Below are 27,205 nucleotides of genomic sequence, written 5' to 3'. Positions count from 1 at the left end.
TGATGTATGTGTAAAGGTAACCAATAGCTGTTAAATACATGCTCATCGGCAGGTAATATATCAAAGATGTAGTACTTGATAGCACAAGCCAGGGCGTCCGTGCACGTGTGCGTGCATGTGTATAACACTGCTGTTCTCAGCAGAATGAGAAGTCTCTCAGCCATGACTGTGACTCCCCACTCCTTAACACACACCATCAATCACAACCCTATACAACACTACACTACACACACACACACACACAGGAGCATCACTAGCTGCTGGCAAGATCTCTTTTGTCACACGTGCTTACGCTCCGACACAAACACCTTCAGAAGCTCACCTTGTGCGTGCACACACACACACACACACACAAGTCCACACACACACGACCACTTCCACTCATTCATCTCTGGTGAGCATTCTAGCATTGTTATCTGTCCCACAGGACTAGCATTAGACATCATCGTCTCTGAAAGACCAGGTCCAGGTCTGCCTCATGCTTTGCTGTCCCACCCAGGTGATCCTGCCGGACCTGGCCGTCCTCCGCCTGGCCGTGTACGATGACAACAACAAGCTGATTGGCCAGCGCATCCTGCCCCTGGACGGCCTGCAGGCCGGCTACCGTCACATCTCGCTGAGGAACGAGGGCAACAAGCCCCTCTCCTTGCCCACCATCTTCTGCCAGATCATCCTCAAGACCTACGTGCCCGACGGCTTCGGCGGTGAGCAAAACTAACCTGATCTCCATTTTGTTTCAGCTTCTGTTTTTCACGGCGCCGACTCCTTCTGCAGCCTCGTTTGTCTTTCTTTCGCTGTTCGCCTCGGGCACTCGTGACAAATGATGATGACGGCCATAGAAGCTTTAAAGCCGAGCAAATGACGAGGACATGAAATCAAGCCAAAGGGTTGGAGTCCAGGAAATATCTGACTCCAGTCATTAGCCACATCCCATTCTCCTTGGGGATTTTTGCTGATTGAGTAATTATGATGCTGTCCTCTAATGCTAACGATGGTTCCTCGCTGACGCTTCCATCGGAGGTCTAGTGGAAAACTATTGTGCTTTTAATGAAAGCGTGGATGTGTTGCAGCCATCGTGGACGCTCTCTCAGACCCAAAGAAGTTTCTGACCATCGCGGAGAAGAGAGCTGACCAGATGAAAGCGCTCGGCATCGACACGGTACTCTTCCGGCGTTCCTTTTAGTCATGCATGAAGCTAGCATCCGCTGGGCGGGGATTCTTAGGGAGCTCATGCGTTTCCTACTCCTTCAGAACGACATTGCGGACGTTCCCAGCGGAAGCTCCAAGAACGACAAGAAGGGAAAAGGCAAAGGGGACACGGTGAAGGCCAACGTCACGCCTCAGACCAGCTCCGACATGGCGCAGACTTCCAACGCCGCCCAGAACAACACAGCGGAGACCAAGAAGGGTGCGCCCTTTGTTTAGACCATATTGCAACGTTTGTGCCTGCCAGCTAACCAGTTAGCCTCAAGTTAATTTCTCCTCAACTTAAGCAAAAAGGTTACCACTTCCACACCAGATGAGAGGATAACTTTTTTTTTTTTGCTATGGTGTGGGACATGCAAGCTACTGCAAGACATGTATGCTAACGTCTTACCATTACTGCCACCTGGTGACCACAATACCGCATAGCACTGGGATTTGATCATGCTCTTACTAATAAAATTGACGTGTGTATTGATGGTGTTTTTCAGACAACACGCTGGTCCCCAATGTGAGCATCGATGACCTGAAGCAAATGAAGACGTACCTGAAACTGATGAAGAAGCAGCAGAAGGAGCTGAGCGCCTTGAAGAAGAAACACTCTAAGGTGACTTTGTGCAAAGATGGCTCCTCCTGCTTGTGGCTACGTCGCAGATGAATGTTTCTTCTTATTCCTTCTGGGCTGCAGGACCAAAACATCATGCAGAAGGCGCACTGCACGCAGGTGGACAAGATGGTGTCTGCACACGACAAGGAGAAGACCATCCTGGAGAAGCTGTTGGACAAAGCCATGAAGAAACGAGGGTGAGGAGCCTATCATTTCTCCACATCTGATAATATACGCTTGGAATATTACATCTTCAAAAGAAGTCCGTGAGAAGAAAAGAAGAATACCAGGTGGTCCACAGTGAGGTCCCTGGTGGGGAGGTGTTGTGGGCACACCCACCGGGAGAACGCCCGCCAGGGCAGACCTAGGACACGCTGGAGGGATTATGTCTCACAGTCGGGCTGGGAACGCCATGGGGTCCTCCCGGTGGAGCTGGAGAGGGGGTGGTCGGGTATCAGGAATTTGTTTTGGATCCAAGTTGCATTCAATGTCCAATGTTTACGAACATATGCATGAATGTGGTATGGGTGTTGGAGTGAGAATGAAAAGCTTAGCGTTAGCATGAATGTGTTGATTGCGTAATGAAGAGTAGCAGCGCGTATAAGTAATATATGTTTCTCGACATGTTTGTAATTTTAGGGAAAACAACTGCCAAGACCTGAAGAAGGAGACAGAAGATAAGATCCAGACGCTGGTGTCTGATCACAAGTCCAAGGTGCGTCCTTCCCTCTGACGTCCGCAGGTAGAGTGGCGTTGTGAGCGGGCTGCACTTTGTGGCGTGCAGGTGAAGGACATGACGGCGCAGCACACCAAGGAGTGGTCGGAGCTGATCGGCAGCCACGGCAACGAGGAGCAGGAGATGAAGGACAACCACGTGACTCAGCAGTGCGAAAGCCTGAAGAAGCTGCTGAGCGGCGTCCAGGAGCAGCAGACCGGACAGCTCAAGGTCATCCACGAGCGGTGGGAACCTCCTCATATTTTCTTCTTCCAAACAGCCATGAAAATCAATGCCTTTATTTATTGATCACTAAAGGTTGGCCGCTGAGGCAGCCTCACGTTGAGGCAAATGGGCGCATTACTTGGCTGCCACCAGCGGGGGCGCTGTGGCTGTACTTTCTACACTAGGGATCTCAAACTCAATTTACCTGGGGGGCACTGGAGCTAGGGTCTGGGCAAGGCTGGGCCGCATCAGGTTTTCAAAAAAAAACAAAAAACGCATTAATTAAAAACAGAAAAATATACAAACTTTTTCAGTGCTTTGGTTCCGATTTTCTACAAGAAAAGCTCTGATAAAACATTCCACTGTTCTCAAATATCTTAATTTTTATTTTTCTGCACAAAATAAGATGAAAAATAAATAAATAAATCAAGAATAAATCAGTAATAAATAAATATAATAATAATAATAAAACGGCAAATAATAAAAACTTAAGAAACCACATATAGTTGGTGGGTAGACAAATTATTTTTTTCAGATTAAAATGAACAAAGCATTATTAGAGCCCTGTAGACATGACAAAACACGACTATAGTCACATTTATACTCTTTTTATTTACAACATATTGCGCAACTGCAGGGTCTTGAGACACATGCTAACTCGCAAACTAGAGAGCTAGCGACCTAAACGGTAGCCTTCAAGTTATTTCCTTTCAACTTAAATAGCCAAAAAAGTTACCACTTCCACACGGATAGGGAGGATAACTATTAACAGTTATTTAACCTTTAACATGAACATGAATCAAACGTAATAATTTTTTCTGGGTACATGATACTATACGGCATCCATAGCAAACTTGTGCGGGCCGCACTAACATTAAACTTTCATATCAAGGCGGGGGCCTCAAACTAGTGTCCTGCGGGCCACATGGATGGATGCGGGCCATCCATCTCCATCTATTCCATCTTTAAATAAAATTTCTGTTTTAGTTTTTAGTGATAAAATGCTTGTCAGATGATGTTAAATGATGATACATAATAATGTATTGTGTTGTGTCATGCAGACAGAGTAAAGAGATGCGAGCCAATCAGGCCAAGATGTCCATGGAGAACAGCAAAGCCATCAGTCAGGACAAGAGCATCAAAAACAAGGCGGAGAGAGAAAGGTAACACACGCACATGCACACGCACACGTTGCTGATGTATTTGCATGATTGGTTTTGTTGTCGTCCTCCAGGAGAGTGCGAGAGTTGAACAGCAGCAACACCAAGAAGTTCATGGATGAGAGGAAGAGAGTGGGTGCTCTTCTTTATTATTACTTCTTTATTATCACCCCCCAACATACACAACTACATCCATCTACACAATACTCACTCCAATTACTACACTCCATGGTTGATACTAATACACTATATATGCATTCTATGTACTGTATATATATATATATATATATATTATGTATATATATATAATGTGTGTGTATGTATATCTATATATGTATATATATATATAGTATGTCTGTATATGTCCATGTGCAGCTGGCCATGAAGCACCAGAAGGAGATGGAACAGCTGGAGAAAAACCAGAGAGAGCAGGTGGACAAACTGGACAAGTTCAATCAGCAGGTACCTCTACATAAGTACACAGGAGTACTGCATTGTGTGTGTGTATGACTACACATTCTATATCTATGCTCTACATAAGTACACGTGAATACTGCACGATGTGTGTATAACTACACATACTATACACACATGCCTATGTTCTCCATAAGTACACGTGAATACTGCACGATGTGTGTATAACTACACATACTATACACACATGCCTATGCTTTACATAAGTACACGTGAATACTGCACGATGTGTGTATACGATTGGTTTGTTCCTCCATGTTTGTGTGTATTGTAGGAGTGTGTACATGTGAGTACATGCAGAGTACGCATGTAGAGTATACAGTGCGTGTATTGATATGATTTAATTTGTGAATATGATTTGCTTCTCCTGGCACAGCTTTTGACATCCCACCATGCAAACAAACAAAAGCTTGCAGGTAAGACCGTCATCATCCTCATCCTCACTTCAAGGTTAGCATCCTAGTTAAGGATGCTAACTTTAGCATTGGCTACTTTCAACCACCATCATTTTTCACTTCAACATCTGCTGTACCATAGGATGTGTGTGTGGGGGGGGGGGGGGCGTACACACTCTTTCCAATTGAACTTGAGTAGAAAATATTACTACGCTACATAACACTTTGAACATCATTAGAGCCCTCAAGACATGAAATAACACCCCTATAGTCACCTTAGATTTGGAGTGCATGAGAAAACGAAAAAAATAGCACTCCGCAACAGAACCAATGTTGTAGTGTATGAACACAGCATATAATCAACAACAGAACCAATGTTGTAGTGTATGAACACAGCATATCATCAACAACAGAACCAACGTTGTAGTGTATGAACACAGCATATAATCAACAACAGAACCAATGTTGTAGTGTATGAACACAGCATATAATCAACAACAGAACCAATGCTGTAGTGTTTGGACACATCATATAATCAACAACAGAACCAATGTTGTAGTGTTTGGACACAGCATATAATCAACAACAGAACCAATGTTGTAGTGTTTGGACACAGCATATAATCAACAACAGAACCAATGTTGTAGTGTATGAACACAGCATATCAACAACAGAACCAATGTTGTATTGTTTGAACACAGCATATCAACAACAGAACCAATGTTGTAGTGTATAAACACAGCATATCATCAACAGAACCAATGTTGTAGTGTATGAACACAGCATATCATCAACAACAGAACCAATGTTGTAGTGTAGTAAGTGAATTTCCCTGAAGTAGGGTTGAATATTCATAAATGTAGTATTTTGGCATAGAAAACACGCTGATATGCTTTTTAAGATGATTGGAGTCCTCTAGACTTGAAGTAACATCCCTATAGTCGCCTTTCCACTCCGCCATGAAGGATGACTGGACTTCAGATACGAAAGAATATCCCAGGAGGTCGCCTACAGCCACAGCTGTTGATGCCAACGGCCCAAAAAAATCCATATTATGTACAGTACATACAATTTTATTCTGAAAGTGTTTTATTCTGAAAGATAGTCAGCAGAAGTAGCCTGATTACAGGAAGTTGAGGAAGGCGCCCTGTCCCGCCTTTTCGTGTCAATGACTTCTACCAGGAGTGCTGGGGGGCGGGGCTACGTGTTGATTGGCATGTGTGTGTGTTTGCAGGCCAAGGACCTGCAGCAGATGGCCAAGCTGGAGGAGGAGATGGAGCGCAGACCCACCACGGTGGTGTGAGCGCTTGACTGTCCTCACGCAAACTTGCTGTAGCCCCGCCCCCCACGCCGTGTCTACCGGTAACTCAGCCCACGCCCCCCATCATGCACACGCGTACGTGTACTGGCTTTGTACCACTCAGCCGTCATCGCAGACCCGCCAGGAAGGGAGCACGCCTTCACCATCTTCTATTTTTCTCCACATGGCGCCCCCTGGGGGTCAGCAATCCAGCAGGTTTTGGACAATTAGTTCAATGTTTTGTTTGATGGCAGCCATGTTTTTCACCTCATCTTACTGAAATTTGCCCCACACTGTCCCTTGAAGGCGCGTACCAAGTTTGGTTGCTTCTGGGCTTTAATAACAGCGCCACCATGTGGTGTATTTGGCAGAAATGTAACAGCCCAAGCGGCCGGTGGGGCGGGCGTGGGGGGGGAGGGGTGGGATTGTGGTTGCAACAATTTTCACAGAAGAAGAGGCTCTTCACGTGTCATATTTCGTATTCGTACTATGTAATATATCATGCGCCTTTTTACATATAATATCATTTTAACACATTTTATTCATTTATGTCACCAAAATCAGCCCTTAGATGACATACATTAACAATAAAGAAATGTCAGGCAAGGCTGAAAAACTACAAAAATGGCCGCCCAAATGCTTCCTTCATCAACGTCCTCCCGTTTGTCACTTTTTTGGGGCCAAAAGAAGAAGAAACGAGCTCCTTTTGTGTACTACTGACACACACACACACACTCTGCTTTTTAACACAATGTAAGCAGGTTGCCACGGCAACTGAGCATCCACAAGCAAACATGACCACACAATGAAACAGTGACTTTTATTTCCCCCCAAACACACACACACACACACACACACGCAGCTGACGACTACAATGACTTTTTTAAAGTGCTTTTACTCCACGGCTTTATTTACACTTCTTAGGATGTTTATTCCACTTTGTCATGTTGTTTTGCCATCAAATGCCAACAGTAAAGGCTTATTTATATAAAGATATACATATATAAATACATGAACATATATATATATATATATTAGATATGTTGTAGTTCTAAAGATTGTTGAAGGCTGTTCTCTTTGCACTTCCTGTCTTTCTAGTGGCTCCACACACACTTTTTTTTTTGCTCAATTCTCCTCCTTTGCTAATTTTCTCTCATTTTTGACGCTAGCTCGCCAACCAACCGTGCATGTTCTTATTTTCTATTTCTATTCTTCTTGTAACTCCTAGCAAGGGAGGCTAGCCAGCTCCTTTAATACTGTTTTATAGTCTGTGTACCAATAAACCAAGGTGGAACATGGGAACATCTCGCCTGCCCATCTTTGTGTGGTCTTACCTTCACAAATGCAAATAATCTGTTCCAGGGTCAAACTGTGGCCATCATGCAACCTTTTATTGAGTGTACAGGCAAGGTTTGAAGTAACTGTCTTCACTTTGAAGTGTAAAAAAAAAAGTTGACAAGTGAGGATTAGCAACTTCCTGTTTATCTTCTTGGAGAAAACTTCTTGTGGAAGGAAAAAGGCTGCATTTCCACGCAGTTGTTGTCCCAAACATGCCAGAAAGCACCATCTTTGCTCCAACACATGGAAAGGTTCCTCAATGCATCCAACCTGGAACAGAAACATCTTCTTCTGCAACGGCAGCAGCTTGCTCCAAACATCCTGTTTTGTCTCCTTAAAACTTCTCAGATGTGTATGGAAAAAATACTAGAAAAATACTAGAAAAATAAAAAATATGTCTAGAAATATTTCCAACAAAAAAAAACCAGAACATGACCAATGAAGTTGAAAGTCATGAAGAAGTTTTGAAGGCCACAGATGTCAGTGTGGCTACAGTTGCAGATGCACGCAACTGAGGAGAAATGAGCTGCTTCTGTCGGGTTCTGCAGTGTTCCTCAAAGGGGGAGGGGTCACGTTGACACCACAGTGCACGCGCCTGATGCAGCTCCCTTTTGCAACCTGCAGTAGGAAACCAAAGCAGAAGAGTTGCTTTTCCTTTTCTCTTTTTGTATTCCTCGGGTTCTACACCGTTGCATTTATTCCTCCTTGATGGGGGGGGGGGGGGTTCTTTACCAATTCCGGATTTGTTGTAAAATGTGAATACGAGAATAAGAAGCTCATTCAGAAATCTGACTTTTTTTGCTTTACTTCTGCAAAAGTAGCGAATAAAAGACGAGGCTCGCTTTTGTTGCCTTGCCGTGCGTGGGGGGGGGGGGGGGGTCTCCCGTCACGCTTCACTTCCAAGCAGAACCTGCAGCAGCATGAGCTCCACCTTTTCATCGGGAGCCACTGCGGGGAATCACGCACGCGGATATCCAGTGACGTGCACGGTGTGATTTGGGGAGCTGAAGAAGAACTGAAGAAGAAAAGAAGGATTTGTTGCTTGGATCTTAGGACCCCAGTCTGGAGGCCAACCAGGACTTGGGTGAAGTGGACTTTTTGGTGCATTTGCGTGGAATTTTGAGTGCGCGCCGAGTGGAGACATCCATCCTCCCTCCCTCTCTCGCTTCCTCTCTCTCCTCCCCCTTTCCTCCCTCCTCTCCTCCCCTTCTGCTCTCCTCTTTCCTGGTCTTGTTTCTGCTGCGCTCAGGTGGATCCACTCGGTCCTGATCCGCTCCTCCAGCGGGGGGGAAAGTGCTGAAGATGAGTCGAGTAGGTTTCAGCACCACGGAGAGCTCCCGGCTCCTGCTGCTGGGTACGTAGGTGCGCGCGTGTGTGTACAGTATGTGCGTGTGCGTGTGTCGTGACTCCACACTGCAGTGCGTGTGCGTGTGCGTGTGCGTGTACGTGTGCGTGGGTCATCATCACTTTTCCACTTCCAAAAAAAAAAAAAAAAGATGGGGACTTTTCTTTTTTGGAAAGATTTGTGCTGACTGCGCGTGTTTTGCGGAGCAGAGTGACACCCCCCCTCCTCCCCCCCAATCGCCCCCCTCCCTTTCTCGTGCAGGTGTGCTGGTTCTGTCCGCGGTCCTGGCCGAGCAGGAGGGCGAGAACTTGTCCGGGCTGTCCAACAATCCGGACCGTGCCATCTTTGCCGTCAGGGAGAACGGAACCACGTGTCTTATGGTGGAGTTCGCCGTGAAATTCCTCGTGCCGTACGACGTGCTCGCGCTCAACCGGATTGACGTAAGTTTTCCCCCCCACCCCCTCCCTCGAAGGGTCAATGGATGCTCGTGCGTAAAAGTCAAGCTGGGCTTCAATGAATGCTTCGCGCTTCTTTTCCATTTTTTATTTGAGTCGTGTCAATCATCACGTGAGCCACGCGTGCTCACAATTACGTCATTGATGGTGAAAAGTTGATTAAAATTCATTCATTGGAGGCTGCGCGTTCATGTGTAAAATGCTGACTGTGCAGACGTGTCGTCTTAGTCTAATGCTAATAATGCTAATGCTAATGTCATACTCACTTATAGTAGGAATAATAATGACCGTACATGTTGGGTCAGGTGCCTTCCTGCAGTTGGGGTCAAATGTCAAATGTCCGCTGGTTTGTCATCGTCCAAGTGAGACGGTGGGTGCGTGAATGGAAGGGGAATGCTGACTCTGCATTCTAAAAGCGTGCACGTTTCATTCCCATCAATGCGGATTCAATGCGGATTCAACTCTTGCTAGCAACTTTGCTTTGGTTCCAATTTTCTACAATAAAAGCTCTGATAAAACATTCCACTGTTCTCAAATATGTTAATTTTTATTTTTCTGCACAAAATAAGATGAAAAATAAATCAACAAATCAAGAATAAAGAAAATCAATCAGTAATAAATAAATATAATAATAATAATAATAAAATGGCAAATAATAAAAACTTAAGAAACCACATATAGTTGGTGGGTAGACAAATTATTTTTTTCAGATTAAAATGAACAAAGCATTATTAGAGCCCTGTAGACATGACAAAACACGACTATAGTCACATTTATACTCTTTTTATTTACAACATATTGCGCAACACAACACATGCTAACTCGCAAACTAGAGAGCTAGCGACCTAAACGGTAGCCTTCAAGTTATTTCCTTTAAACTTAAATAGCCAAAAACGTACCACTTCCACACGGATAGGGAGGATAACTATTAACAGTTATTTAACCTTTAACATGAACATGAATCAAACGTAATAATTTTTTCTGGGTACATGATACCATACAGCATCCGTATCAAACTTGCATGGGCGGCACTAACATTAAACTTTCATATCAAGGCGGGGGCCTCAAATTAGTGTCCTGCGGGCCACATTTGGCCCGCGGGCCGCATGTTTGAGACCCCTGGTTTAAACCTTATTTTTCCCAACTTCAGCTTCTGTTCCATTCTTTGTTCCGTCAAGTTGCATTTAAACGTCAAATATGCATGTCTAGCAAAACCAGAATCCTGTGCTTTAAAAACGCCTTGAGATGATTGAAAGCGCATTTTGGGGGAAACTGGCGTGTGTGTGCGTGTGCGTAAAATGCTGACTCCGTATCATAAAAGGTCCATTTTCATTCCTAAGAAGCTGTTTTGTCTTTGCTAATATTCCCCATTTTTCCGTGTGTTCCTCTTGACTGCTGCTGAAAGATTCTTTCTGATTCACACTGTCAGGCGTGTTGGGCGTGAGGATGTTCTACCAAATGGAATGAAGCACCACGGCGCTGATTTAAGATCAATAATAGTTGATTTGTATGCATGGATACGGGGTGTTTGTGGGTCAAGTGCTGAGTCAGCATCATCAAAGTTGAATTTCCTTTCAAGAGTGAAGATGAATGACTCATTTTCTCTTCCCTTTATGGGTAAAAACTGCTCATTCAAGTCCAAAGTAAAAGTGGCAGCCTTGCACCTGCTTGACTCTCGCCGTGTGTGTGCGTGTGTGTGTGTGCGTGTGTGTGTGTGTGCGTGTGTACAGCTGATCACGGAGCAGGCGTCCTTCACGCTGCCTCGTGGGGCTCAGATTGATGGCAAGTGTGGCGGCGCGGAGTCAGAGATTCACATTAGCTGGAAGAACAACGCTTACTCGCTACGCATCTTCTTCTCCAAGGTACTACACTACACCACACTATACTATACTACAGTACACTACACTGCAGTACACTACACTACAGTGTTCCACACCGCACTACACTATGCTACAATACATTACACTACACTATGCTACAGTACACTACACCACAGTGCACTACACTACACTATACTACACTACACTACACTACAACCACACTACACTGCACTACTGTACACTGCAACCACACTATACTACACTATACGACACAAAATACACTATACCACACTATACTATACTACAGTACACTACACTATACTACAGTACACTACACCACACTACACTACAGTACACTACAACCACACTGCACTACACTACAGTACACTACACTACAGTACACTACGCCACACTAAATTACACTACAGTACACTACACCACACTATAGTACACAACACTACACCACACTAAACTACACTACAGTACACTACACTACACAATGCCATACTACATTACAGTACACTACACCACACTACACAATACTACACTACAACCACACTACACTGCACTACTGTACACTGCAACCACACTATACTACACTCTACGACACTACAGTACACTATACCACACTATACTATACTACAGTACACTACACTATACTACAGTACACTACACCACACTACACTACAGTACACTACAACCACACTGTACTACACTACAGTACACTACAACCACACTGTACTACACTACACCCCATTAAATTACACTACAGTACACTACACCCCATTAAATTACACTACAGTACACTACAGTACACTACACCACGCTATAGTACACAACACTACACTACACTACACTAAACTACACTACAGTACACTACACTACACAATGCCATACTACACTACAGTACACTACACCACACTACACAATACTACACTACAGTACACTGCACCACACTACACTATACTACACTACACCACACTACACTACACTATGCCATACTACTCTACACCACACTACACTACAGTACACTACAGTATACTACATTACACTACACCACACTACACTATACGATACTACACTAGAGTACACTGTGGTGCCTTGCAGGACATGCGTGGGAAGGGCGTGGACGTGTGGAAGATCAGCAAGGTTCAGTTTGTGTACGACACGTCAGAAAGCACACACTTCATCAACGCCTACAACCGTAAGTCTTTCTCTCGCTTCACCCACCCCACACGACCCCACATGCCCCCACACTGTGTACCGACGTACATGTCTGCGTCCCCCCCCCCCCCCCCTCCCCGCAGCCGGGAAGCACACAGCCAACACGCACCGCCTGTCGGCCTTGGTGACGCCCGCCGGGCGCTCATACGTGTGCACGGCCCAGCAGACCCTCACCCTCATCAGCAGCGACCACCAGAAGGGCGTGACCGTGGCCATGTACGATATCCAGATTCAACCCTTCGACATGACCTCCGACTTTGTCTTCAGTGAGCGTGAGTATGAAGATGATGGCTCAACCTGGACCTCAAGCCTTATTATTATTATTGGTATCGGTACTGGTAGTAGTAGTAGTAGTAGTAGTAGTAGTAGTAGTAGTATATTGTTTTTGCCATGGTTCTTTTTCCAGTAATGGACACCATGTGTGTGTGTGTGTGCATGGCAGCCTACAAGTGCATGACGGACCAGCGCGAGCGCCTGGAGGAGACCCTGCCGCTGATCTTGGGTCTGATCCTGGCGCTGATCATCGTGATCACGCTGACGGTGTACCACTTCCACCTCAAGCTGACCGCCGCCAGCCAGCCGCAACTTCCCCGCGACCGCTCCATGTACAAGAACATGTAGGGCGGGGCGGGGCGGGGCGGGGGCGGGGCGAGGGGAGTGGACGTTTTGCCATTTTTGCTTGCATGGATGTCGTCGACCCTCCAAAGAAACCTGCTCTCACTGAGACCACGCCTCCCACACAGAAGCCACACCTCCTTCGACACCACGTCAACTTCTTGTTATCTTTCCGGCTTCCTGACCTTTGACCTGTCGTTGTTTGTTCATGGTGGACGTCTCGTCGTGCAGTGTTGTCTTTCATATCTCTTTTTTTTTTTTTTTTTTTCAAAATGTCCAGACAGGAGAAGAAAGTCTATGCATTAAAAAATAAAAGTTCCTGGGCTGTGTTCTTTGATCTTCCTCCTCCTCCTCTTCCTCCTCCTCGTGGCAGCCACGTGAGTGACGGGAGGAGTCGGAGGACAGATGAACTATTGATTTAGTGGCCGACATGAAGAGACAAGCGCTTGATGAAAGACGAGCGGTGTCAAACATCCGCCTGCGACGCTGATTTATGGACACACGATGAAGGTCATACCGACCTTCCGACAACAACTCCGAAATGTTTGTCAGTTGAAATGTTGTCTGTCAATAAAGTTATTCTTAATAATTCATCATTTATTTTCACGCTTTTTTTTGTTTTCTTTTTCTATTGTTGAAAAGATCACTTTAAATGTTTGATATGATTTGGTCTAATATTGGCTTGGCTGAAATCATGATCGGCTCAATCAATAAATGGCTTTGATTGATGATTCAACGAATTATAATATGTCTTGTATTGTTTATTTTTACAATTTACCAGCGTGTGTTCTAAAAAGTGTGGAATGGGAGTAAGAGGAAAAGTATTTTACTGTAGAAAAGTTGCCAGAGTGCACCATAGCTTAGACCGACTCAAAATCGCTAGCTAAATCTTACTAGCTAGCGAAGCTTCTGATCTCTTCCGGCTCTTCTTCTGCTATGTCGCGTTCTCATTGGATGGTCTATGGTCCCGCCTCCTACTTGGCAGCCAATGGGAGTCGCCTAATTTTAAATTCGCGCTCACCGCGCCATTTCACGCCCCGCCCCCCACTCAAAATGTGCCGTTGACTACTTCTCAACACGGAAGGAGACATAGCCTAGCTAACAAAGATTTTCCAGCGTTAAGATGCCACAATGGCATTTGTCATGTATTAGTTCAAGTTGGTTGATGATGGATGGATGGATGGATCCAGTCTTTTCCCAGCAAAGGCTTTGATAGTTGGTAAGTTGTCAATTGTGTGCTTTCCAGTTAGCTTAATCACATTGTTCTCAAAGTGGAGCCTGGATGTTTACATCTATAAGGGCATCCGGAATATAAAGTACTCAATTCCTAGATTAGTATGCGGATCAAGAAGATCTGATGTGGTGACTCCGTAATCACTTCATATGCAAAAGCTAAGCTAACAACACAATACAATGCTTCATAGAGGTTTTAATGTCTGCTTATTTCAAAAGGAGGTAGATCCATGGCAAACTACGTAGTAAAATAGTAGTGGATTTGACAGAATAAATATACATAAGTAATTAAACATATACTGTAAGTGTATATTTATTTTTGCATTCTTAAAACTACATGTTTGGCCTGTGGCAGTTTCTACAGATGTTTCCATATTTAATAGGTGTTTCAATATGCAAAAGAACTACAGTGATCTATGTAAGAAGAGACAGGAGTTTATCTGGCAAGAAGGAACCAAGAGGAAGAGGAGCCCAACAGGCAGTGGGAAGATGTGGAAGAGGAGGATCATGAAGTTCTACCAAAAAAGGGTAGGTACAGTACCTGGATGGATACCTTGGTATGACACCAGTTCATTGGAAATGGCATGTTTTATTTATTTGTGTGTGCATAAAAATGAACTTTGATGAGTTTAGAGTTCCACGTCTGATTCTTTGTTGTCATGTATCGTGGTGCAGTAGACCAACTCCAATGAGGAGCAGCTGCCCACAAACAGAAGAACCTGAAAGCTCTTCAGAGAGAAACCAAGAGCCTGGAAGGAGACCACGTTAAAGAGATGCTAGATGCAATGAGAGGTATTTTCTCCTCATTCATTCAAGGAAACTAAAGCAAATGATAAAAGAGCAGCTTTTAATGGCTGGTGTATCTTCTCATATGCAAAGATTATTATCCGTTATATAATCCCCCCATGACGCGTCTTCATTGTGGACCTTGAATACGAATAACATGAGCTCATGTTTTGTTCTTCGTGTTTTTTCACTCACAGCCCATGCCAAGGCCAACCTCCGAGATACCGTCATGCAAGATCATGAAGAAATGGACAACATCAGCAAGCCCTGAAAATAAGTCATAGAAGTACAGATTTTTGGTTCTTGTATGTACCTTTTTAGGATTCGAGGTGTCAGATACTAAAGATAAAGATACTACTATTCACTTTTCACAAGGATATACACAATTTTCCTCTATTATGGTTTACGATGAAGGCCTTGATCCTGGAGACCAGGGTGTTTACAGGTTGACATCCAAATGTGTTCCTTCTCAGTTCCTCCACTAATTATTTCATTTCATAGCTTTGTTTTTCTAATATTTGAAAATATATTAAACTTGTTTTCTAAATTCTGTCCTGTGATTTTGTAAATGTGTACAGTAGGATTCATCTTGAATACTTTAAGGAGTACATTTAAAGTACATAAACAGTAAGCTACAAGCAACATGCCAAGTAAAGTATAAGACTTAAGTTGGTAAACATTCTGCCGCTGTCATTTATTTACCGGAGTGTCTCCTCTCGTCGTCCGCCTCAATCAATATCCCATTACGCCGCTGCCGCGGGAGGGAAAGGGGCTCCGAGGACGGAAGGAGAAACGAGCTCATCAATTACCGCCTCTTCTTTGGCTGCGGGCTGCTGGGCTGCTGGACTGCTGGACTTTGGAGGAAGGAAGGAGGAAGCCGTGCAACACAAGCTTGTGATGGAGGTCCATCTTTGCTTGTTTTTTATTCAAAGTGAGGATGCAAGGAAGATTTCATGGCAGCCATGTGGAGGTGATGCAATGACACTGAGGATGAGCCAAACATTTTTAGCTGAAACATCTGATTCCCTCAGTGTGTGTGTGTGTGTGTGTATAGCAGAGTCGCACCAGCACCCATCATCAAGGCTATGTAGTGATGCTCCATGCTGTATGGTGGATGGTGTACGATAGCGTATGATAGTGTAAGTCATGCTAAGTTCAACATAGGAATTCTTAACTTTGTGATGTTTGTGCTGATGTTGACGTAAAGATATGACGTCACCTTTGGATGTTCTGATGATGTCCCTGTTAACCTCCACTCAGTCTCCTCCTCCAGCTTCCAAGGACCAGGCTCAAAACTATGGGCGATCGCGCCTTTTGTGCAGCTGGGGCATCATCTGGGGGCGCCACAGACATCAGACTGTTTTAAAAAAGGATTAAAAACATATCTTTTTAGAAAAGATTTTATATAGCTTGTCTATTTTAATGCATATTTAACGTTTTTGGTAATTTCCACCTCCATTGCTCTACTTATTTTGGATGTTCTTATTGTGTTATTGTGGACACTTGCTGTTAACGTTCATTCTTCTATTGTAACTTCTATTGCACTTTGAGATCATTCATTTCATGTAAAGTGCGTTTATTTATTATTATTATTATTATTAACCATCAGGCTATTTAAACATAAAAAAGATAAAGCCAAAAAGAAAAGGCCCCACTACCGATGGAGAGAGAGAATACAAAATGTAAAAGAGTATAAAGTATGAAAGGTGAAATATGGCCAAGGTTTAATGGAAGTTGTGTCTACAAAGATAGAGAAACATCATCATCATCATCATCAATAATCTATGGCGTCGGGGCAGGGTCCAAGTGTGTTTCTGAGTAGATTATACTTGTGTTGTTGAGCAAAAAGTGGATTATAAAGAGTAGGAAAGGTGGAATACTGCTCATATGACAAGCACGCCAGAAAATACTGAAAATTATCAAAACTATACAGGAGATCTTACAATTTCTCTAAAATACATTTTCACTGTGGTCTGCAGCCACGCCCAGCCTTGGGAAGCCCCGCCCACCATGGCGCATCCAGCTGCAGTCTTGGAAAGGCGGTGGGGCGTGCTGGGGTCCATGAAGGTGCATAAAACACCCGGAGTCCCGTTCAGACCTCGTGGTGGGCTTCCTTCGTTTGTGGTCTACGTCTATTCTACGTCACGCTTACAAAGTGGCGGCGCCGGCGGGCTGCTGTGTGCAAGTGTCAAAGGTCAGCGGTGGCGGTAGTGCCGCATGAGAGGGACGATGCAGGACGGCGGGCCGGAAAGTTTGAGGAAGGAATGCTGGAGGAGTTCCTGGGCCGTGGCTCGCTGGGAAGGCTCCCGGACCAGCATCAGGTCCAGGAAGGAACGCAGCACCGACGACACCTGGACCCAATCACACGCAAGTTTGATGCTTGGGATCAAACCTTTACATCATCGCTGATGATGATCATACGCTGCACGTCTACACAAAAGTACAAAGTTACCTTGTGTGACTCTTTTAGCCGGGGGGGCAGGTTGTCACGTATCCTCCTCATGGCCTGCAGGGGGGGCTCATTGAAGTAGGGGGGCTCGCCATCCACCATCTCAATCACCATGATGCCCAAGGACCAAATGTCCACCTGGAGACACCACAATGCTGATGCAATGTATGTGTGTGTGTGTGTTTGTGTGTGTGTGCGTGTGTGAAGGTCACCTCAGTGCCATAAGGTAGTCGGGAGATGACCTCAGGCGCCATCCAGTATGGCGTCCCCACCAGAGACTTCCTCTTGGGGACTTCTTTGGACACTTGGGCACAGAAGCCAAAGTCTGACAGTTTGATCTGCGCACACACACACACACACACACACACACACACACAGAAAGAGGAAGCAGGTCACTGTTGGATTCCTTGGTGGAGGAGTACTGATCCATGGTGAGGGAGGAGCTAAGCAGCTGTATTAGCAGCTAATCAGCCTTCAATGACTGATGTCTCAAAATCATTTACCACTCACACATCACTGATGTGTGAGTGATACATACATACAAACATACATACATACATACAAACATACATACATACATACATTTTAATTACTGTAACTGTATGGTTGCAATTGTGTTTACTATCATGGGTCATGTCTTCATCATTACTATTGCTACTGGTAAGTTGGACTGTTTCATTTCACTGATATCATCTCCAGTGTGACCCTTAGCCTTCATTGACATTTAACTGTTCTGTTTGTCACTGTTGTTGTTTTGGGAATTCTTGTTGCTGCTGTTTTTGTCTCTCCCTCTACTGTCCTCCCCCCCCGACCCCACCTTTCTCTTCTCTCTTCTTCTTTTCTGTTCTTCTTCTTGCTCCGGTCCGGTCGTCCCAAATGGCATAACAAAAACATCAAATAACGGCAAATAAAATTTCATGGTACAGGGAAGTTGTAGCCAACACCTTTCCTGACTGTCTAGCCGCCTTTCTGTCTAGCATGTAAGGGCATTTAGATCAACAATACTATCTGCCCCAATGGCTGGACGGGACAAAAAAAATACATAAATAAATAAATAAAATAAAATAAAAAAAATACATACATACATACATACATGTATATGTACATATATACACACACAAATACATACACACACATATATATATACACATAAATACATACATACAAATATACACAAATACATATATACATGTATATATACATACACACATACATGTGTGTATATATGTATGTATGTGTAGGTATATATGTATTTGTATATGTGAATTTGTGAATAAAGTATCAATCTATCTATGTACGTATGTGTGTATATAAATGTTTATGCTATGTATGTATATATGTGTGTATGTATGTGTGTATGTATGGATGTGTATAGATGTGTGTATGTATGTATGTGTATGTGTGTATGCATATATGTGTATGTATGTATATTTGTATGTATGTCTGTATGTATGTATGGATGTGTATGCATGTATGTATGGATGGATTTGTGTATGCATATGTATGTATGTATGCATGTATATACGTATATTCATATATATACATACACACAAATACACATACACATACATGCATACATACACACATCCTTACACATCCATACACACATATTCATACACAAACATACATATATGTATATATATATATACACACCTGTATGTATGCATGCATATACATATATATATAAATACACACAAATACATCCACATATATGCATACATACATACATACACATACATATATGCATACGTACATACACACACATATTCATACACATACATAAATATATGTGTATACATCTGTATGTATGCATATATATATATATATATACACATACACACAAACACATATATGCATACATACATGCATACATACACATTTTCATACAGATACATACATACATATCTGTATATATCTGTGCATGCATATGTATATATCTGTATGTATGTGTATATATATATATATCTGTATGTATGCATTGTGGACTTTTTAGTGTCAATGGGAGTATGTATGTATGTATATACGTATACATATATGTATATATATACACATACATACATACTCCCATACAAACATGTATATATATATATATATATATATATATATATATATATATATATATATATATATATATATATATATATATATATATATATATATATATATATATATATATATATATATATATATATATATATATATATATATATATATATATGTGTGCATATGTGTATGTATTTGTTTGTATGTGTGTCAAAGGTCATCGTGAAGGTGGATGGATGGGCTGGGTTACCCGTCCGTCGTTGGTCAGCAGGATGGAGTCGCTCTTGATGTCACGGTGGATGACGCCCTGAGTGTGCAGGTAGGACAGCGCCCTCAGCACCGACAAGCACACCGTGGCGATCTGCTCCTCGTTCATCCTGCAAACACGCCACAGACACGTCAAAGACACGCCACAGACACGTCAAAAACATGCCACGGACACGTCAAAGACACGCCCACACCACCCTAACCCTAACGCAGCTTCTGCACTTCTTACCAAGATGCAGGATGCCCGAGCACGCCTGCAGCATTTTGCAGCGATGACGTGCGGAGCAGGAGGTCCCAGATGGAGGTTGAGGCGCAGTGCGGTGCCTCACACACACACACACACATGCACACACACATGCACACGCTAACATACATCAACACACACAAAGACACAGCAGGCCAGCTGGGCCTGCATGTTCATTGGAGCTTTAAGTTTGTGTGTGTGTGCGCGTGCTTACGTGTGTGTTGGTGTGTGCGTGTGCTTGCATGTGTGTGTGTTGGCGTGTGTTTATGTGTGTGCTGCAAATGTCACATGAGCGAGAAAGTCACGCTCACTTGTAGGCTAACGTGAGCGCGCACACACAGTAGTTGGAGTAGATTAAGTGTCACACACTGACAGTTGGAGAAGACAAATGAGCCATGGGATAGCCAACTGTGCCCAAAAAGCCAACACACACACACACACACACACACAGATGCAAAAACGATTAGAAGAACATGATCACTGAAATAGAAAATTGTTTTCAACAAATGTCAAATAAAAAAACATGGTAATGATGTTGTAACGTTGTTGTAAGGAAGGACAATTATTACACAAGACACTAACTCCACTTCACTAATCATCATCATGATGATCAGAAATATTTATAATAAGTCTTAATAATAAGAAATAATTTATTTCACTGAATTGAAACTCTAACAATAAGTGGAGCAAATGCAAAGAAAATGGATGAAAGGTTGATAAATCTATGCTTTACATACAAGGACGTGCTCGTTTAGCCTTTATATAACATAAACATACATATGAGAGTGGGCCCCCGTGGCAGTGGGTGATTTTTGGCCACTGTGGCCACCGATGCCCCTGAAGTAGGCAAGGTAGGGTTGCCATGGTAACCCTACTCTGCTATTTCAGGCTAAAATGACAACATAGTGTTGCTTTAATTGTGTCTGGCTGCGTTCTCTTTGCTAGGAGACAATTGAAGAGAGAACATTGTTACACACACACACACACACATACACACACACACACACACAACGGAGTTGCACTGCTCATCCTCAGTGAAGCTTGTGATTAGCCAGCACCGACACTCCACGCAAATGACTGTAATTAAAACAACGAACACGACGTGGGCTTCGAACAATCCCGGCGGCAATGGCGATGGCGTGGAAAGACGCCTCATCAACAGAGGGCTAATTAGGAAAAGTTGGGCGAGGGAAGAAGTGTTGCTCAAGGTTCCAGCTGCTCTTCTACTTCATGGGGGAGAAAACAAAACCCCTCCCTCAAAGATACGCCATCCGTGTGGCCGTTTGGAGCCGGGCAGGCATGACCCACAGCGCCCATCTTTGGCGCCCCCTATGGATGCAGGTGTGTCATGGAATGACAATAATGATCACTTGAGGTTTTGCTTGATGGCGGCCATGTTTTTCAACACACGCGCTTCTCAGTGGCCTTCAGGTGTGTAGAACAGTGACCCCGAACTTTGTGTCTTTGTCAAGCGCAGAGGAGAAATTTCAAGTCCGTCACCCATAAGCGTGACTTTAACGACAGCGCCACCATGTGGCAGCACAGCAGCGTTCTCATACCTTTACACACTTCACCAATTCTCTCACAGCAGGGGGTCCAAAGTGCGGCCCGGGGGTCATTTGGAGCCCACAGATGTTTTTTTTATTTGCCCGCATCACATTTTAAAAATATAATTTTTCAAAAAGCAAAAATGGAAAAAGGGCGGCACGGCGGTCTAGTGGTTAGCACGCAGACCTCACAGCTAGGAGACTAGGGTTCAATTCCACCCTCGGGCATCTCTGTGTGGAGCATGTTCTCCCCGTGCATGCGTGGGTTTTCTCCGGGTACTCCGGTTTCCTCCCACATTCCAAAAACATGCTAGGTTGATTGGCGACTCCAAATTGTCCATAGGTATGAATGTGAGTGTGAATGGTTGTTTGTCTATATGTGCCCTGTGATTGGCTGGCGACCAGTCCAGGGTGTACCCCGCCTCTCGCCCGAAGACAGCTGGGATAGGCTCCAGCACCCCCCGCGACCCTCGTGAGGAAAAAGCGGTAGAAAATGAATGAATGAATGAAAAATGGGAAAAAAACAGCAGTAATTTCACATGAATAAAAAATTACAAAGAAAAAATAAAGTTGAAATAGTCAAAAGAAAAAAGTCACTTTTTTTGACGTTGTACTATTACGAGAAATAAAGTTGTCAAGCGGTCACCTGGTGTGAGTCACGATGTCGGTGAGCGCTCCGCCCTCCAGGAACTCCATGACCACCCACAGCTCGTCCCCCACCAGGTAGCTGTTGTACATGTCCACCACGTTCTCGTGGTGGTAGTCCCTCATGATCACCACCTGCAGGGAGAGGAGGTATGACACGTGTCATTTCATCATCAACCCCCCCCACCCCCCACCACAGTGGATTGATTCAACCTATCTCATTTGAGCATGCTCTGGAGTCTTAACTCTAACAGGATTACATGCAGGGGGACTAAGAGGATTACAGTCAAACAAATTAGCACCCAACGACACCACACACACACACACACACACACACATGTGCATATACATACAGTGTGATAATGCCTGATGTGTGCCATGTTCATGTTGATGTTCATCAGTCATCCGTGGTTGAACAAGGCAAGGTGCACATGCAGAGAAGAAAGCAGGATGACTAAAAGAGCCAGATGATGAACGCTCCCCACCTCGTTAAAGAGCAGCTCCCTCCTCTGCTGCTTCCTCAGGTCCATCTTCTTCACCGCCACCTGCTTGCCACTGTGCTTCTCACTGGCGATGCACACGATGCCCGTGGAGCCCTCGCCTATCTTGATGAAGCTGTCCAGGTACTCGCGGGGGTCGCCTGAAGGGGAGAATGTGTGCACACACACACACACACACGCACGCACGCACATGCATGCACCGTGACGCCCGCGCCACAAGAGGAAGGTGCCCTTTTCCAACTCACCTGGATTGACCACCAGCTGGAGAGCGGCTCGGAACTGCTCGTGAGAGACCCTGGAGGGCTGAGTGTCGGAGCTGGAACCCCAGGAGGGTGGCGGGTACGCCCCCGGGAGGATGTAGGGGGACGAAGGTTGGGAGTAGGCCCCCTGGAGGGAAAGCACGGATGGAAGAAACTATCACACTATCATCAATTATTATTCTTTTTATCATATATTTTCTTCAAAACAATACTGATATCGTATTGATTGCTTTTTTTTTAATCTTTTTGGATGTAAGTGTCGTGTGTGCACACCTGGAGGTAAGAAGGACAGGAAGAAATGTGGATGAGTCCTAATGAAACATCATGACATGACTACTACCAGGAGAACCAGAGTATAGAAGGGGGAGTAGCCACCTGCTGTGGCCCAGCAAGGTGCACTGTATTCGGGCACACGCTCTGAGCAGCTGCTGTGATGCCATGGAGGTCTCTGGCAAACTTTTTACACTTTTGTCAGTCACAAAGTGGGTGGAGGCGGGGTCACGAGCACACACACACAGAGTGCAGTAGAAATGAAATGAGTAGATCCTCATATATTTTTCAGTAATGTAGACCCAATCTTGTGTATTATCGTGTTGTGAACTTGAGTGTCTGTGATTATAGGGGTGTTATTTCATATTCAGAGGGCTCTAATAATGTATTAATTGTAGTTAGATGATCAGGTTTCCTATGCCATAAGTATGAAAATATTCCATATATTGAATTCTACATTGTTAAGGGCCATAAATGAGGGGTTGTTGTACTTAGATTTGTCTGGTTTGAAAGTAGAGTACAGATAAAGTAGAGAGTAGCGAGGTCAATGGTGTCCTAACTTTGGAACGGGGCCATTCACAGTTGACAGGGTGTTTTCTACTGTGGAAATCATGTTACACACACACGATAAGATGATAAAGGAGGATTGAAAAGGGGCTAGGCGTGGTACAGTACCTGGGGGGTGTAAGGTGGGCTGGGCTGGGAAGGAGGGTGGTGGTAGGGCGAGGGCTTGTAGTGGTGAAAGACGGGCGGGTAGGGCAGGTGCACCGGCGGGTAGCCCGGGGGCTTGGCGTGGTTCTGAGGTAGCTTGAGGGGCCCGCGGGGGTAGGTGTCGCCGGACGCCACCTGGGGGCTGCCATCCCGCGACGGTCGCTCGTATTCACCCTGCAGGAGGCGACGAGGGCAAAGTGAACGGATGCTGCAAAACCACCACCAGTCGCCTGAAGGAAGCTTTTATCATCAGCAGCCTCCGATGCGACCATTCATCACCCGAATCTGGGACAGCCCTCTTCCTAAATATCCCAAAAGGCTTACTGTATGTGTACTACACTACTACAGCTAGTACACAACTTTACACACAAACACTTCATCAACACTCCCAAGTAAATGAACAACAAAGTGAAAAGATAAAACATGCCTCTTTGTTACTGTCTCACACACACACACACACACACACACAGAGGGCAGGAAGAGTAGGAGGAGGATGGTGTATAATTACATGCTTTTAATCAATCACCTCAGCAGGTGCGTTAGGGGCTGCCACCGAGGGGACGGTCCAATCTCGCCACCCCCACCCCACCCTGCCACCCCCACCCCCCCGCCGGCTGGCTGTAAGCCAAGGGCTCTCCTGATCCATGTTGGTTAAACGTGCATTAATCTGAGTTTGGCAGGGTAATCAACAACCTAACTCAACTGTGAAATTGAATTCGGCGCTGGAACATCGTCGGGTCGCTTTTATGCTAAGGCTGCAGAAACGAGGAAAGGGGGGTGGTGGTGGGGGGGGGTTGAAGTGCCGCAACATCAATTTGTCACCGAGAGCTGCGGCAGGCGAGCGAGCTTGCACAAAACAGAGAATTATAGGGGAAGACGACAAAGAGAGAGAGAGACAGGCGGGAGTGTGGCGCACCTACCCCCCACCTGGTAGAGGGAGGGGGTAAATAAAGCAAGACTGCTGGGGGCTGCACCACTTTAGGAGAAGAAAAGGCTGAGTTTGTTCTAAGGTTGGCCGGCCCGGAACAATGCCGCTCATTGCTAAAACTGGCGGATTCTTCTCAGCCGCGCAACAGCATTCATGGACTCCTCTTCCTTCCTCCTCCAACCTCCTCCATCCTCCTCCATCCTTTTACTATATCACATATCAGCATCCAACTGGTTATGGACTCCTCCTCCTCCGTCCTCCTCCTCCTCCTCCATCCTTTTACTATATCACATATCAGCATACAACTGGTCATGGACTCCTCCTCCATCCTCCTCCATCCTTCTCCATCCTCCTCCATCCTTTTACTATATCACGTATCAGCATCCAACTGGTTATGGACTCCTCCTCCTCCATCCTCCTCCTCCATTCTTTTACTATATCACATATCAGCATCCAACTGGTTATGGACTCTTCCTCCTCCATCCTCCTCCATCCTCCTCCTCCTCCATTCTTTTACTATATCACAAATCAGCATCCAACTGGTTATGGACTCCTCTTCCTTCCTCCTCATCCTCCTCCTCCATTCTTTTACTATATCACCTATCAGCATCCAACTGGTCATGGACTCCTCCTCCTTCCTCCTCCTACTCCATCCTCCTCCTCCATTCTTTTAGTATATCCCATATCAGCATCCAACTAGTCATGGACTCCTCCTCCTCCTCCATCCTCCTCCTCCATCTTTTTACTATATCACATATCAGCATCCAACTGGTTATGGACTCCTCCTCCTTCCTCCTACTCCATTCTTCTCCTCCGTCCTCCTCGTCCATCCTTTTACTATATCACATATCAGCATCCAACTGGTTGTGGACTCCTCCTCCTCCCTCCTCCTCCATCCTCCTCCTCTATTCTTTTACTATATCACATATCTGGTCATGGACTCCTCCTCGATCCTTCCTCCTCCTCATCCTCCATTCTTTTACTATATCACATATCAGCATCCAACTGGTCATGGACTCCTCCTACTCCCCCCTCCTCCTCCTCCCTCCTCCTCCTCCATTCTTTTACTTTATCACATATCTGGTCATGGACTCCTCCTCGATCCTTCCTCCGCCTCCTCCTCCATTCTTTTACTATATCACATATCAGCATCCAACTGGTTATGCACTCCTCCTCCTCCATCCTCCTCCTCCATTCTTTTACTATATCACATATCAGCATCCAACTGGTTATGGACTCCTCCTCCTCCATCCTCCTCCATCCTCCTCCTCCATTCTTTTACTATATCACATATCAGCATCCAACTGGTCATGGACTCCTCCTCCTCCATCCTCCTCCATCCTCCTCCTCCATTCTTTTACTATATCACATATCAGCATCCAACTGGTCATGGACTCCTCCTCCTCCATCCTCCTCCATCCTCCTCCTCCATTCTTTTACTATATCACATATCAGCATCCAACTGGTCATGGACTCCTCCATCCTGCTTGTACTTTCACATATTCTTCTAAAAGATGAAACAATGCATCATTAATTAATTAATTAATTAATTTTCTACCACTTTTCCTCACGAGGGTCGCGGGGGTGCTGGAGCCTATCCCAGCTGCCTTGGGGGTGAGAGGCGGGATACACCCTGGACTGGTGGCCAGCCAATCACAGGGCACATATAGACAAACAACCATTCACACTCACATTCATACCTAATCATACAATTTGGAGTGGCCAATGAAGTTAACATGTTTTTGGAATGTGGGAGGAAACCGGAGTACCCGGAGAAAAAACATGCATGCACGGGGAGAACATGCAAACTCCACACAGAGATGGCTGAGTGTGGAATCGAAGTCCTAGCTGTGTGGCCTGTGCGCTAACCACTTGTCCGCCGTGCAGCCGAAATAATGCATCAGCGGGAGAAAGAGACCTCTTCCTCCTCCTGAAACACCAGCCTGCATGGCTTGCATTCTCCACGACTGTTTTCTTTTTTCTTGTCTTTCCAAGCGGCTATTTACTGAAGCGTGCAGGTTAAATGCTTTCTCATCAAGGCGCCCTGGGATCGACATCAGCAAACCCACTCAGCTGGCGGAGTGGTGGAGGTGGAAGAGGCGGAGGAGGAAAGCGACAGTGCTGCAGATGCTATCATGCCGTGCGACGGCCTTAATGGCGCCCCCACTCCTTTCCCCCCCATACAGGTTGACCGCACTAGCACCTCCTGCCCACCCCCACTGCGGGTGCTCTATAAGTGCCAATGCAGATATTTGGAGAAAGTGTGACCTAAAGGCACTGCGACAGATGGGAAGTATGCTCCCGTAGTCCGTCGTGTTCACACGGATGATTTCAAGTACAGTGTTGCCTTGGTTAACATCATTCATTCGCTACTCAAACCAAAACAGACGGCAAGTTTATCCATAGGAAATTATGTCAATAGGAAAATCATTCATGCATCTCAGAT

At 44.9% G+C, this 27,205-nt stretch overlaps 3 protein-coding genes and 1 long non-coding RNA gene across 10 annotated transcripts in view; 3 read left to right on the top strand and 1 right to left on the bottom strand.

Moving 5' to 3' along the window:
- LOC131107634 (1-phosphatidylinositol 4,5-bisphosphate phosphodiesterase beta-4-like) overlaps positions 1-7,381 on the top strand; it is a 44,546-nt gene extending 37,165 nt beyond the window's left edge. For 2 of the 3 annotated variants that reach the window (XM_058057845.1, XM_058057848.1), the window contains 12 exons: positions 500-704; positions 1,071-1,159; positions 1,252-1,408; positions 1,695-1,810; positions 1,892-2,007; positions 2,450-2,525; positions 2,595-2,770; positions 3,812-3,913; positions 3,985-4,042; positions 4,286-4,372; positions 4,761-4,800; positions 6,014-7,381. In XM_058057845.1, coding sequence (XP_057913828.1) covers positions 500-704; positions 1,071-1,159; positions 1,252-1,408; positions 1,695-1,810; positions 1,892-2,007; positions 2,450-2,525; positions 2,595-2,770; positions 3,812-3,913; positions 3,985-4,042; positions 4,286-4,372; positions 4,761-4,800; positions 6,014-6,090 — 1,299 coding nt within the window. In that variant the 3' untranslated portion in view covers positions 6,091-7,381. The remainder of the gene's footprint in view (positions 1-499; positions 705-1,070; positions 1,160-1,251; positions 1,409-1,694; positions 1,811-1,891; positions 2,008-2,449; positions 2,526-2,594; positions 2,771-3,811; positions 3,914-3,984; positions 4,043-4,285; positions 4,373-4,760; positions 4,801-6,013) is intronic. The other variant, XM_058057847.1, reaches the window with a different exon arrangement.
- Positions 7,382-8,269: 888 nt separating this feature from the next.
- lamp5 (lysosomal associated membrane protein family member 5) lies at positions 8,270-13,593 on the top strand. Its single transcript, XM_058057127.1, has 6 exons — positions 8,270-8,771; positions 9,024-9,202; positions 10,948-11,079; positions 12,145-12,241; positions 12,345-12,533; positions 12,704-13,593. Exons 1-6 carry the CDS (start codon positions 8,720-8,722, stop codon positions 12,880-12,882), a joined length of 828 nt encoding a protein of 275 aa, XP_057913110.1. The 5' UTR covers positions 8,270-8,719; the 3' UTR covers positions 12,883-13,593.
- Positions 13,594-14,166: 573 nt separating this feature from the next.
- Positions 14,167-15,551, top strand: LOC131107108 (uncharacterized). Its single transcript, XR_009120207.1, has 4 exons — positions 14,167-14,410; positions 14,493-14,637; positions 14,785-14,901; positions 15,093-15,551. It is a non-coding gene; the product is annotated as an uncharacterized LOC131107108 (long non-coding RNA).
- pak5 (p21 protein (Cdc42/Rac)-activated kinase 5) overlaps positions 14,478-27,205 on the bottom strand; it is a 45,539-nt gene continuing 32,811 nt past the window's right edge. The window contains exons 4-11 of one of the 5 annotated variants that reach the window (XM_058056799.1): positions 23,796-24,005; positions 22,836-22,977; positions 22,576-22,730; positions 22,092-22,225; positions 19,638-19,764; positions 17,557-17,682; positions 17,348-17,482; positions 14,478-17,246 (exon numbers count right to left, since the gene is read on the bottom strand). In XM_058056799.1, the coding sequence (XP_057912782.1) occupies positions 17,091-17,246; positions 17,348-17,482; positions 17,557-17,682; positions 19,638-19,764; positions 22,092-22,225; positions 22,576-22,730; positions 22,836-22,977; positions 23,796-24,005 (1,185 nt within the window). In that variant the 3' untranslated portion in view covers positions 14,478-17,090. Of the gene's footprint in view, positions 17,247-17,347; positions 17,483-17,556; positions 17,683-19,637; positions 19,765-22,091; positions 22,226-22,575; positions 22,978-23,795; positions 24,006-27,205 lie in introns of all 5 variants that reach the window. The other 4 variants (XM_058056797.1, XM_058056798.1, XM_058056795.1 and 1 more) reach the window with 4 other exon arrangements.

Source organism: Doryrhamphus excisus, chromosome 19, assembly GCF_030265055.1.
Source record: "Doryrhamphus excisus isolate RoL2022-K1 chromosome 19, RoL_Dexc_1.0, whole genome shotgun sequence".
Classification (NCBI taxonomy): domain Eukaryota; kingdom Metazoa; phylum Chordata; class Actinopteri; order Syngnathiformes; family Syngnathidae; genus Doryrhamphus; species Doryrhamphus excisus.
The sequence above is the reverse complement of the archived record's forward strand: the minus strand, read 5'-3'. Positions and strand labels throughout refer to the sequence as shown.